The sequence below is a fragment of the Pinus tabuliformis genome, chromosome 4_1, assembly GCF_031772625.1.
Source record: "Pinus tabuliformis cultivar Carrire ecotype Pingquan chromosome 4_1, CPIR1, whole genome shotgun sequence".
Classification (NCBI taxonomy): domain Eukaryota; kingdom Viridiplantae; phylum Streptophyta; class Pinopsida; order Pinales; family Pinaceae; genus Pinus; species Pinus tabuliformis.
The window spans coordinates 268,702,048-268,714,461 of record NC_142303.1 but is presented as its reverse complement, the minus strand read 5'-3'; the positions used below and the strand labels follow the sequence as shown (position 1 = coordinate 268,714,461).

The 12,414-nt window shown below is 37.3% G+C and overlaps 1 protein-coding gene across 1 annotated transcript; it reads left to right on the top strand.

The window, feature by feature from the left end:
• Positions 1-942: 942 nt before the first annotated feature.
• Positions 943-11,566, top strand: LOC149175299 (sucrose synthase 4-like). Its single transcript, XM_089419580.1, has 15 exons — positions 943-1,311; positions 4,387-4,519; positions 4,662-4,813; positions 5,167-5,359; positions 5,979-6,097; positions 6,388-6,604; positions 6,883-6,978; positions 7,308-7,481; positions 8,537-8,653; positions 8,760-8,926; positions 9,121-9,345; positions 9,930-10,251; positions 10,440-10,684; positions 10,792-10,930; positions 11,072-11,566. Exons 1-15 carry the CDS (start codon positions 1,214-1,216, stop codon positions 11,171-11,173), a joined length of 2,499 nt encoding a protein of 832 aa, XP_089275706.1. The 5' UTR covers positions 943-1,213; the 3' UTR covers positions 11,174-11,566.
• The last annotated feature ends 848 nt before the right edge of the window (positions 11,567-12,414 follow it).

Here is a 12,414-nt window from a genome sequence, read left to right as displayed (position 1 = left end):
ACATCTAGTTTTATGGTTCAAAACTTAATTTTTATCTCCGCTAGCACTCCATGTCACCCATCTACACCTTAGTCTAGTGCCATAGTGCCCCCTTGAACATCTAGTGTCATAATGCTCCCTTGAGCATCTAGTGTCATAATGCTCCCTTGAGCATCAAGCTAGACACATGATCTCACAACTTGGCCTTAAACTCATCTTTTTACTTTGCCTCCTTACTACAGTGCTATACTAATGGACAATATAATGACATAGCACCCTGGTGTTCATTAACTTACGGCCATAGCTCTCTCTTGAGCATCAAACGAACCCAATACCATTTGTATCGAGCTTTTCTTTTGCTTATGACACTTTTTCCTCAGCTTTTCTCTCATGTATCACTAACTTCATTAACTTACGGCCGTAGCGCTCTCTTGAACATCAAACCAACCATATACCATTTGTATCCAGCGTTTCTTTCGCTCATGACACTTTTTCCTTAGCTTTTCTCTCATGTATCACTAACTTAATTTACCGTGAAAGTATAGTTAAAAAGGGAATTTACTGAAGGAATTAGTGCAACAAAGCTCATGGAAACTCTTTAAAAAGGCTCCATAATTCCATCCTTTACCACATTTACGTGAACGTGTTACCATCTTCAGTGATCTCCCAAATCCAGGGGCTAGGCTACCAAAACACTGTTTTGGACAGGCTACCATCGTCATAATGCACTTCTTTGAGTGCTACACCAAATCCGACGTGGACAGCCTCGTATGAGACTCGCACCTGCTCAGCTGAGTTGACAGACGGTGAATAATGTAGAGAAGGCCAGCAAATGAACTGATTTCCTTACCTGATTTTGACTCATGGTTTGTGAGTGATTGCTTATGCTTTAAGTTTAATTCACCAACCATCTTCTTAGACAATATAAGTACCCTGCTGCTCTTCTGTTCTTCTACACTCCTTATCCGAGCTGTTGCCACATCCTGCAATGTTGAGCTCTTATTTTCATTGAAGGTGTTTCTGTTAATTCGTCAATCTCTTTTGAAGTTCCCTGCCTCTATAATTCACAAAAGTTCAAGGAGTGTCTGTGTTGTAATTCCAGTGTGTACAGAATTGAATTATGTTATCAGAGGATCCATCGGCATTGTAGAAGGGCTAGTAGGCAACAGCAAATAACAGTTAAATTTTCCTTTTAATTGGTGGTACTGACATCAATATAAAAGTAAAGGTAAATATGGTTGCTGCAACGCTCACCCATGCACTGAGTTCACGAGAGCGTGTTGAGGACATGCTCTCTGAACACCGCAATGAAATAGTTTCTCTGCTTTCAAGGTAATTCTCGCCACTCTTCCCTGATGAGAGATTGATCAGAATGCCTCTGGCCATGAGATATGAATAACTTATAATTTCTCAATATCTGCCTTTTCCTGCATGAATGCAACTGTGTAGTCTGAGTGGTATTAAGAGTTGGAGTCCGAGGACGGAGTTCATGGGTGTATAAAGTATTGGGTATTTTATGTGCTTTGAAGGTTTTTGAGAATATGATTTGGGCTGTCTGTTGAGTTTGTAAGTGTTTGGTATTAGTTGTGGGTTTTGCGACTTTTGTTGGGCATTGAAGATTCAAGGCATTGTGAGAGGGTGATGCAGAGAGAAGTTCAGGGCTGTATGGTGTAACTTTAGTGGGTATAGTATGCTGGATTTGTTTTCAGAATTTTTGTTTGACATGCCCCCATACAGGAAAAAGGTCTGATCAGTCACCTTGCTGACCTTGGTTGCAGCTGGTTGACATGGCTATACCCAAACTGCTCAATAGTGGTTATCATCAATTTTAGGCTGGTTGCAATTGCTAGGTGTAATTTGTAACTGGGGTCAAGTTACAGGGGTTGTTCTGTTGTACTTATGAAACCGTTCAAATAATTACCTCTTGGGTTGTAATTATTTTAGTTGGCTGCTCTTCTTACAATAGGTATTCAAGCATTTCAATATTTTTATTTTGGAGAAATCTCTTTGTAGATACTACTAAGCCAGACCGATGTAAACCTGGGCCTGATACTCGTCCAATAGGGATCAATCCCGTTGTTTATGTCCACAATTCCAGCATTTTATGAACTTTGTTTTTGGCTCCACGTTTTTAACTGCAATTGACCACTTACCTCATCTTTAACTGTAAAATCGGCTTATTGGAGAAATGAGTTTCCAATTTGTAAGAACTTTGTTTTTGGCTCCACGTTTTTTACTGCAATTGACCACTTACCTCATCTTTAACTGTAAAATCTGCTTATTGGAGAAATGAATTTCCAATTTGTAAGATTGGGCGTAATGAGTGATGAAATCAACAGGATGGGCTTTCACTTTATGATCCCTGTTTCAACTCTTTTTCATTTTGTGGGTTCTCTACCATTGCATTGTCTTTCCAGAGCAAAATATTGTTCTTTTTCAGTCATCGGTACTTACATTATAGGTAAGATAGGATTTTTTTTGTCTTCTATTGTGGGATTTTCAGAGTTACTGCCATACTTAATACAGAACAGTTATATTCTTTTTTGGCCCTGAGCAGCCCTTCTTCCTTCCTTTATTGGAGGCAAAAATGTAGCATTGCTCTCAAAGTTCTCTCTTTGGGCATGATTTATAGGATTGACAGCTCTCTGAAGGATTTTGTAATGAAAAAGCATGATATTGGTTTGGAAAATTGCATTTTCCGTTCCACATGGTAAGGCATGGACTAATTATCTGTTTAGATGAGTGTGTTAGATTAATCAAAAGTTCATCCATGGATGGATTTTATATTTTAACAGTTTTTCCTTAAATTTCAGAGTGCCCTTCTCCTGTTGACTACTCTCTCCTGTATGGCCAAAAGTTCTTGAGCTCCTGTCATAACTCAGACAGTATCATAGTTCATGTCTGAATGACAACCTGTGTCATAAAGTGGTTATCCAATACAGAAACTAAAGGTGGAACATCTTCATCTACCACCCATTTAAGGACTTTATGACTCTAATCTTCTAGAACTAATCAGATCAAATTAGTTATGTTCTATCCAAGGTACTTTTCATTTCACCATTTAATTACATTGTCAAAACTAGGGAGAGCAGGTTGAACTCGAGTAATGTGACGTGTCTATGCTCAGCAAGCGTAAGAATAAGATGAAGCCTTCAGGCCAATGAGAAAAGCTATTCTCAAAACAATGAGATAACTGAATTTGGACGTCGATATCTTTTCTTGAGGCTAATAGCACTAAGAAGACATATTTTGGGCAGTATTTGGTCTGGTTGTGCCTCTGAGCGCATGATTTTTCATGGAACTCAAAGGTACTGATTTAAGTTAAGAATGCATCTCACGTTTTTGGTGGTAACGCTGGATATTAATTAGAAATAAGGAATTGCACCCGTCCAATTCAATATTCATTCTGATTGCAAATTAGATACTAATGATTATGTAGCAGGAACATACATAGGATCTGAGGAAGGTTATAATGGAAGCTAAGCAGTCATTTAAATGCAAGTTTGAAAGTCTATTAGTAGTAACTGTTCTACGGTCTGTTTTGGAATTTTAAAGAATAAGATCATTCTGATATTGATTGTTTACAATAGGCTTACCATGACTAGCAATTTGCTTTTGCCTCCCTCACTTCAAAAAGTGGACCTGCATTACCCTACTCAACATCTGCACTTTTTAACCGTGAGAATAGAAAGGAAAAGAACAGCATTAATGTTCAGTTATTGCCTCATTTTGTGAGCTTCTTATTGGAAATTTCAAAATTTTTAAAATGTATTGGAATACTGATTTTCTTATTTGAGTTTATTCACAGTTGAAGCTGTCTGAGAATGAGCTAATGCATATACTGGTAGGGTCTGCCTTATGCTTGCATGCATAGGTGAACTGATGGGTTTTCTCAAAGAGAGATGATCTACAGTTAAGAGAGAGTGTTTAGGAGCATGCCCATGAAAATGTTACGACATGGATGGTGCAAACCACCAAGCCACATGGAGAACATGGGCACCAAATAAGAATGGAATTATGTTCATGTCTTGGGTGTCACCAGCTCAAAATCAGAATTAGAACAATCTTTGTGCCAACAGAAATGTTGATCTCACCACTGTTGTTAAACTTTTCAATATATCTTTCTCAAATATGTCAAGAAAAGCTTCCTTCTTTGATCATATTAGAGGAATTCAATTCTTGCATAGTTGCAGAGTCCTTGATCCTTTGATACTATAGTAAAGAACATTAGAAGGGTTAAAGGATTGAAAAATCTATAATATATAAAAATTAAGGTCACCAACAAAGACAGTTCATAAGTTCATATAACTTAGGACATGGTAAACTATATGATGGAGATATGCACCAAATGGACATTTAGTCCCACAAGTTTTTAAGGGATGACCTGATTTTGGCTTACTGTTGCAGATATGTGGCAGAAGGAAAGAAGATTTTGCAGCCTCATCAACTATTAGATGGACTAGAAGAGGTTATAGGAAAGAATGATGAACTTGAAAGTCTCCGACATGGGCTATTTGGAGATGTGTTGAGGTCTACCCAGGTATAGTCAGACTTTTTTCATTGGTTAAAATACATGCTGCATTATTGCATCTCCTTGAGCAGTAGATTTCAAAATCAGTGTTGTTTTGAAAACATGTGTGCATATTAATTTGTTGTTTATGGAAATATAACATATGCTGCAGGAGGCAATTGTTCTTCCACCATGGATTGCTCTTGCTGTACGGCCAAGACCTGGTGTGTGGGAATATGTTCGAGTCAATGTTGATGAACTTGCTGTTGAACAGCTTTCTGTAGCTGAATATTTGGAATTCAAGGAGCACCTTGTGAATGGAAGGTAGTGATTTACATCATGGATCCATGGTGCATTAAAATAAAGGTGGAAAATGATACAAGTACGGATGTTGTCAATGATATTTTGAAAGTCTCATAACTGGTTAACTTACTTGTCAAAGAGTGTAGACATTCTTTATTTATAATCTTTTATACAATTTTCTTGCATTATGCAAAATAAAAAAGTAATAAACCTGATCAAAAGATACTTGCAAATGCATCCACCCACTATAGGTGCATATATATAGGGATATAAACTATACATTCCACTATATTGTGCTATCTTTCATATTCTCTATATACATTTGCAGGTGCACAAATAGATTCACTGAATGATGAGAACTTTGTATTTTGCAGTATCAAGCATGACTACGTCTTGGAGCTAGACTTTGAACCTTTCAATGCATCCTTTCCGCGCCCAACACAGCCATCCTCCATTGGTAATGGAGTTCAATTTTTGAACCGACATTTATCCTCGAGACTATTCCGTGACAAAGAAAGCATGCAGCCGTTGCTGGATTTCCTTCGAGCGCACAAATACCGAGGCCAGGTCATTTGCTTTTCTTGGTTCACATATTGTATCAGTGGGTTTGACAGTTCACAAATGCATTTTATGCAAAATCCATCTAAATCAAATATCAGAAAAGCTAGCCGTAGCTGTACTAGAGATATGGAATATGAATTGATTCAAATTCATAGGGCTATCTCATATTTTGTTTTTGCTTCAATTCGTTATAGAAAACTATCTATGTATCTATTGAAAGCTCAGTTCAATTCAAACTAAAACAGAGGAACCTAATTACCAAGATGTTTCCCTTCGTCCACTACATTGGCTATGTTTTTTTTAACTTGTGCTTGAATTTTGCTGATAATATTCTTACATGGCTTTATATATTACTTCTGGGAGCAAATTGACATCAAATTTAAGACATCGCATTAAATGTGAAGTACTCTGGATGGGATAAAGATAATTCATAGAATCTTACCTTTAGCTTAAGTATATAGCCAGGTAACTTATGGAATCTGAGGTGTGAAATTTTGTCAGAGGAACTGACTTTGTTTTACTTTGGTTAGAAATGAATTTATACTTGGTTTTATGCACTTCTTAATTTATCATTAGTAGTATGTTGATAATTGGGAAAGTATAATGTGTGCCATTTAACTTGCAGAAGCTGATGCTCAATGAGAGGATACAGAGTTTGCACGGGCTACGCTCAGCCTTGGTAAAGGCAGAAGAGCATCTCAAAAAGTTCCCCAAGGATACGCCATATGCAGAGTTTGAATACAAGTAATATAAAATACTTGCTCTATTACAGATATGTTCTTTTTTCTATTCAAGTCTATATTACAGCAAGAAAAAGATTGATATTGTAGGAGTTATTTGCGGACTTAATCGAGGTTAACATGTGCTTCCATTTATAAGTTTAAATAGCATTTTTCTTGATATATTCATATGGCTGGATTGATTTCAAGATGAATGAATATATTGGAAATAAAACTAGATCCAAAGTTTATACATATAGGAGATGAGAACAAATGCCAATGCCTTTGTCTGGTTATTACCTCTGCTATGGGCAGGTTACAAGAAATGGGATTGGAAAAAGGATGGGGAGAGAATGCAGAACATATCTTGGATACGATTCATTTGCTCTTGGAGATCCTTCAGGCACCTGATGCATCAAATTTAGAAACGTTTCTAGGAAGGGTTCCTATGGTCTTTAATGTTGTGATTCTTTCACCTCATGGCTATTTTGGCCAAGCAAATGTTTTAGGAATGCCCGACACCGGTGGACAGGTACATAGAATTTTAATAAATGCAATGTACATTCAATGAGATCTTTTCTGCATCTTTTGATGATATTTTGAACTTGTCCTTTAATTTTGCTATGCTTTGTCCGTTAACAATGAAATTGAAAATACTTAGCAATATATCCGTGTAAACATCGGCCACAGGTTGGATATTAAAACAATATAAAACAGTATTAATTGAAATCCTTTTGTAACTGTTTTGTGCTGCAAGACTATCAGATTAGGAAAAAAAAAACCTGATTTCATTTTCTTATTTGTGCACAGGTTGTGTATATACTTGATCAATGTCGCGCCTTGGAGAATGAAATGCTATTGAGAATAAAACAACAAGGATTGGACATTACGCCTGAGATTATTGTGGTAAAGTGCTGCTCTGTTACCTACATTATGTCTACTGTATTCAAATTAGCAGTGACCTGAATTGATCAAATTTTTACCATGACTAATGTAAACTCTAGCGTTTGATGAATGAGGTGTTTTTGTATTATGTAAGACCATCATCTGTAAATTGCTTACTTTTCGTTTATACACACGAGTAGACTTAAGTACCTCATCACACCCACATAGCAGTGGATCACAGCCCTGTGTGTGAGAAAGTTCTATGTTAAGGTTCAAATGTTGTCTTTTATTCTGGTTTCCGAAGTATAATTTTATTTTTTTTATTCAACATTTTTAAATTTTGTTACAAGGTGACTCGGCTGATCCCTGAGGCTCACGGGACAACATGCAATCAACGACTTGAAAAAATTAGTGGAACACAACATTCACGGATTCTACGGGTGCCCTTCAAAACAGAAAAAGGAGTTGTGCGCGACTGGGTTTCTCGATTTGATGTGTGGCCTTACTTGGAAAGATTTTCGGAGGTAAAGATGACTTGTCAAGATTGAAATTGACAATTTTTTTGTTTGGCGCCAGTGTGTATGCACATCTCCTTTTAAGCAATAGTGTAGTTCAAGGTGTACGATGCTTTAAATCAATTGAAAAGGTAAATTAAAAAATAAAAATGGAGGAAAGTTTTTGACATGAAACACCATACAATGCCGAAAACAGATTGTCATACACAATTTGTTTCTTTTGTGCCCTAAGTATATCATATGGAACTTATATTAATAGAGATCACAACTACAAGGTAGCTTATACACTGGAGATTTATTGGTCGTTGGAAAAGTGGCTACACCATAACTAAGTCACAGCCTTTAGCTTTGATCCTCGTCTCTTGTATGCAGTATAAAATTGTTACAATGTCACTAACCCCTCTTCAACCCCTACTGCTCTTAGAATGTTGCCATTGTTATATCTAGATGGTTTTGTAGATCTGAAACTACACCATGTCTAGAGTTTTTATTGTGTTGGTTGTTCATAGGTCATATCCTGTAAATATGGGCCATTCACATTTGTAAAACTGTTTCTTATGAGACTGTTCACGCCCCTCCTTGTTGTGATTGCTTGTGCAACTGCTCACAAAAGGGAAATAATAGCCTAAAGTAGCTAGGAAATTGTTGATGGCTAATGGTGACTTTTATTTATCTTCCCTACGTAAGGGTCATCCTTGGGAAGTTGCTACAGACTGAAGAAACTATTTAAATGGTGGATAGGAAAAAAAACTTGTTCCAATTTCTTAGGTGTGCTTCAATTTGTTTATTTTATGCAGATGATGCTAATTTCTACGCATAAAAAGTTATCCTTCTCCTGAAAGTGTTAGAATTAGTTTTAATGTTTCTGAAGTAGAAAGGTTAGAATTAGGCATTGGGTTCCTGAGTTGGAGGATTAGCATCAGTAACCTTGTTGCTGAACTACTTGAATTATGCCATCTATTGCACTTTTTAATATTTTATCAGTACAAATCTTTTGGTGACAGAATGGCCAAGGGTTCCACTCCACAGTCTCCTTGAACTTGATTGTTGGAATGTTGTTGTAGGATGTAACAAATGAAATAGCCGTGGAGCTGAAAGGTCAACCTGATCTGATTATTGGCAATTACAGTGATGGAAATTTAGTAGCATCTTTGATGGCACATAAACAAGGAATCACTCAGGTTTTTCCACTTGCCATTGTGCATTTGTATCTGTTACAGCTGAAAAATGAATTGATTTTCTCCTTGAAAATTTTAATCTAAAGATATATTCTCTTTGTCATCTCAGTGCAACATAGCCCATGCTTTGGAGAAGACCAAATACCCAGATTCGGACATATATTGGAAGAATTTTGAAGAAAAATACCATTTCTCTTGTCAGTTTACTGCAGATCTAATCGCAATGAACCATGCGGATTTCATTATCACTAGCACATACCAAGAGATTGCAGGAAGGTCTGATGTTTTCCTCCTATAGAGAGAATCTGGAAACTTTTATTTAATTTTTGGTTCTGAACCTGCTCAACTATTATTTTGTTTCTCAGGGCTGTATTTTGAGTATGGCAGACCTGCAAACAATATTCTGAACCAACTGGAATTTATCACTATTGTTAATACATACATGTAACTATATAACTTTGCTGCTGCAGCAAGGATACTGTTGGACAGTACGAAAGCCACACTGCTTTCACCCTTCCTGGTCTCTACCGTGTGGTACATGGAATTGATGTTTTTGATCCCAAGTTCAACATTGTTTCTCCTGGAGCAGACATGCAGATTTATTTCCCTTATACAGAAAAGCAGCATCGCCTTACTGCTTTACATGGTACAATTGAGGAACTCTTGTTCAATCCTGAACAGACAGCTGAACATATGTAAGTGATACTCTCCATGGTTGTTCTTTCTCATTCTATTGTTTTTTACATCAACTATTTACGTTTTAGTAATGTGAGGGTGTGCAAGTCTTCAGCTAATTTCGGGACATGGTACTGTAATATATATTCCTGTATGCTGATTCAGAATTTTTGGATTTATCTTACTCTTGGTGAGTATCTCTTGGGAAAGCTAAAACTGATCGTTTGCCAACCAAATGATGATAATTCATATCCTTTTCATGGTCTTCTTGGGAAGCTCAACTTTCCTAGTAAGAATGTACAATATATTAGTAGTTTTCCCATTTCTGTGCATTCACTATTTGTGATAGGTCCATAATACGAACTTCAGTCTGTAAGGCTAAGTTTCAGGTTCAACAGGCTTAACCATGAGGTCCCGACTCCGGAGTATATCACTACAATGTTAGAGGAGAGATTTTTTATTTACATGAAGTAGTCATTCGTTTTATGGTTGTAATGTTTCTTCATATTGGGAAGAGGAGGCAGCAGAGAGTACAATTTATAGAAATAAGGTTGATTCGACATTTTTGCATATGCTAAAACAACTGTTTTTGCCATTTTTTCAGGTGTGCCTTGAGTGACCGTAAAAAGCCCATTATCTTTTCTATGGCAAGACTCGACCGGGTTAAAAATATGACAGGATTGGTCGAATGGTTTGCAAAGAGCAAACGCTTGAGGGAGTTGGTTAACCTTGTCGTGGTTGCTGGTGATATTGACCCATCAAAGTCCAAAGACAGAGAAGAAGTGGCCGAAATTGAAAAAATGCATAGACTAGTTAAAGAGTATAACCTGAATGGTCAGTTCAGATGGATATGTGCACAAAAGAATAGAGTGCGGAACGGTGAGCTTTACCGCTACATCTGTGACACCAGGGGTGCCTTTGTACAGGTTAGCCTTCTCCTCCTTGCACCTTTCAAACAAGTTAGGATCCTGCACCCCAAGGTTCCATATCAGAGTTTTCAATTTCTTATCTATAAGTTTACACGTATTAAGATTGGTGAAGGCTCTATTTATCATTCATCTAAAAATGGAATCCATTACTGAACTAACTGTTTTCTGTCTTGGCCATGTTTTAGCCTGCACTTTATGAAGCTTTTGGGCTTACTGTTGTTGAAGCAATGACATGTGGTCTTCCTACATTCGCAACCTGTAATGGGGGTCCTGCTGAAATTATTGTGGATGGGGTGTCCGGATTTCATATTGATCCCTACCATGGCGTTTCTGCAACTGAACGCATTGCTGACTTTTTCGAGAAGTGCAAGACAGATCCCAGTCATTGGGAGAAGATCTCTAATGGTGGTCTACAGCGTATCTATGAAAAGTGAGTATAGGGGACAGCAGTGACAGTCAAATCTTTAGGTTAAAACTTAATACTATATTGTGCAGTATTGGTGACAGAAGCTGATGTTGGGAGAGGATCTTTTGCAGGTATACATGGCAGATTTATGCCGACAGATTAATGACGCTGTCTGGAGTTTATGGGTTTTGGAAGTATGTATCAAAACTTGAAAGGCGAGAGACACGCCGCTATCTGGAGATGTTTTACAGCTTAAAGTACAGAAATTTGGTGAGTGTTGTTGAAATACTTAATTTGTAGATATGTGGGTTTCATGGGCATCTTGGCCTGTTTAGTACTAGATTTAGCACTAGATTGGGAAAACTGGGAGAAGCTAATGTGCTTTTGTCTGATGTGTGCTTTTGTGGGCAGGTTAAAACTGTGCCATTAGCTGTTGAAGAAAGTGTCAACGGGGTTGAAGAGAAGAGTATAGAATTGGTTGCAACCAACGGAACCTTGGTTCATAATCATTGAGTGCCACAGCTCCTCTCCTGGTTAATAAGCACTGAGTGGCAGAATAAGTGTCGAGAAAAGGCTGTTTCATTATTCAAGTTTGAGTATGTGAGGGGTTTGGTAATTTTGTGTTTGAGTTTTTATGTATTCGTATTTTCTATGGAGGGGCAGGCATTCTTCTAAGGGAAAATCATGGTGCAGTCGATGAACTGCTCATGACTCCGAGGTGCCTGACACCATGACAAATAATTTTATTCTTTCAGTTTCAACGGCATGAGCAAAGATAGAATCAGAATTCTGAATATCTGAAGTTGTGAGTGCCCTACACTTGCTACCGTGCTGTAGCAGTGGTTGTTCAATAAACTGGAAATAAATGAAATGAAAAAAAAGTGCCCATTGGAGTGTTTTGAGTTATACACTTCTCTTTCATGGTAATGGTGCTGTTGAAATCATGATTATTCCATTGGCTTCTGCAACATAGAGCTCTTTTTCCTTCAATTATTTTCTCCTTTGGCTGCATTTTCATTATCTCAAGCATTGAACTTCCTCCTGACTGACTTACTTATCGAACCTTCAGATTTTTTATTCTTGTTATTGTTCTGGCAAGGGAGGAAGCGGCAGGGGTCGTTTGTTCATAAAGCTCAAAATAATTGCCTAGTTTCTGAACACCATGGCTTACCCGTAGATAATTGGTTTTTTTTTCACCTGGCTGCAGGTAATGGGTTTGAGAGATATTATTTTTTTCAAGAGTGAATGAACAATGCCTTATACAATTTTATATTAATAAAAATTATTATTAAAATAGCAAAATAATTTAGGAACAAATAGAGTTCTTATAAATTTTGTTTAGGTGGAGATAATGCAGCTAAATCTAAGTAAAAAATTTGGGAGTTGTCTATAATGCGATTTTTTGGACATTCCGGTGACGGAATCGGACGGAAGAAATTGAGGTTAAATCTTGATTTGTTGCAGTTAAAATGGTTTTTTAACTGCATATTTGGATTCAGCACCCTGAAAAACCCTGGGACACTTTGATTGTGCAAAAACTAGCTATCAAACTTGCGATTCCAATAAATTGCTGCCGGATTTTGACCGGAAAAACCCACCCGAAAGGCTTCCAAAAAGTCGCATTATAGACAACTGCAAAAATTTGTCTCCGTGATGGCAACCAACTGATAATAACTTCATAGATGACCCATAAGCATGTGAATTTAAGAGTCTACGTTAAATCTATAACCTCCAAATGGAACAAAGGGTAAGTC

Bases quoted from the DNA above. Each gene is read 5' to 3' on its own strand.
- LOC149175299 (XM_089419580.1), top strand. From the start codon at position 1,214: ATGGTTGCTGCAACGCTCACCCATGCACTGAGTTCACGAGAGCGTGTT. The intron at 1,312-4,386 runs GTAATTCTCGCC...TTACTGTTGCAG, and splicing joins ATAGTTTCTCTGCTTTCAAG to ATATGTGGCAGAAGGAAAGA. The intron at 8,654-8,759 runs GTTTTTCCACTT...TTGTCATCTCAG, and splicing joins ATAAACAAGGAATCACTCAG to TGCAACATAGCCCATGCTTT.